The 1,240-nt window shown below is 41.0% G+C and overlaps 1 protein-coding gene across 1 annotated transcript in view; it reads right to left on the bottom strand. All coding sequences in view use genetic code 11, as the record gives it.

Annotated features, from left to right (window-relative positions):
- Window positions 1-552, bottom strand: part of EGR_10618 (hypothetical protein) — a gene marked incomplete at both ends in the record, with an annotated part of 2,901 nt that extends 2,349 nt beyond the window's left edge. Inside the window, 2 exons of the mRNA XM_024499867.1 lie at window positions 94-178; window positions 497-552. Of these exons, the coding sequence (XP_024345718.1) occupies window positions 94-178; window positions 497-552 (141 nt within the window). The remainder of the gene's footprint in view (window positions 1-93; window positions 179-496) is intronic.
- Window positions 553-1,240: the final 688 nt, after the last annotated feature.

Raw genomic sequence — 1,240 nt, forward strand, 5'->3', positions numbered from 1 at the left:
GGGAGAAGCTAAATGGACTTATCTATGGTTTAGAAAAAAACAAGTTTAAGCAGAGCTAATTAATGAAAGATGGAAGATGGGTAGAAATCTCACCTTGAGAACTACATTTTTACATTCCACTCCGCTTTCATTGTGGAGGTTGATGTGACAGAGGAAGGTTTCTCCAAGAAAAAGGATTCTAAAATTGTAAACAAAGGACTTGAAATATTCAGGTAGTAGTTTTGTACTAAACGCCAATTGCTGTTGAGATGATAAAAAGAAGCCGGAAATTTGAAGATGATATGTTACACGGACAAGTGTTTTTCGATCGAGATTTCACACCATCTTTGGAACTGACATACAGAAAATAAATATAATTGAAAAACTACTGTGGAAATAGGAAATGACTTCTCAGCAATAACGAACGAAAGCAAGCTAGAGAGGACGCGTATCTGATCTAGCCATTCAGAAATACCCCTATCAACTCAACTACCCACCAGTTCATTCACTCAATCACCTAATCCCATCTTTTAGAACGTATTCTTCGGTCTTACTACCCGTCCATTCGCCCATCCACACATCCGCTTATCAACATCATCATCCATTCCTATACATCTATATTTCACTCAGCCATCCATTTCTCTACCTGCTTCTCAGTACTCCTTCTAAACAAACAAAACGGGTTGATTCCGTTGATGCACTTCCAGTGGATTGTGCTGTTGCAAGCACGGCGTGATTGTGCAGCGAGGCACATTATGGCTCCGATAATTGAAACAATTCGCACGCAAGTGTATAACTACCGACTAATTCATTTGTAGCATACCATTTAGCCTTCAATGGACGAAAACTGACGTCCTTTGAAGCGCTAATCGTTGTTAGGGAGGTTGAGAATTGATACACTGGGTCAACTTCATCTTTGCTTTTAAGCGTTGCACCAACTTTCGGCTCAGCATACATTTCCTGTAAGATAGTTTGTTTTTCGAGATTACCATTATCGAAACAGTCGTTTTTATATGTAAAAACACACGACAAAGCGCTGCTACTTAAACTCTTCTGCCAACAGTGCCTTAGTAGGCTTTCTTCTCTTCTTCTGTTTGTGAGCGCACCCACTTGAACTTCTAGTGCTGTAAACCTGTTGCATCGGCGTGCTCCTTGCAAACCACTTGGACCCAATGCAAGACAATCCTGTGAGACCTCCTTTCGTCCCTATACCAACAAACCAAGCACACATAGCGGTAGAGGCGAATTCGCTCTGTCGACA

This window comes from Echinococcus granulosus (genome assembly GCF_000524195.1).
Source record: "Echinococcus granulosus chromosome Unknown EG_S00242, whole genome shotgun sequence".
Lineage (NCBI taxonomy): Eukaryota > Metazoa > Platyhelminthes > Cestoda > Cyclophyllidea > Taeniidae > Echinococcus > Echinococcus granulosus.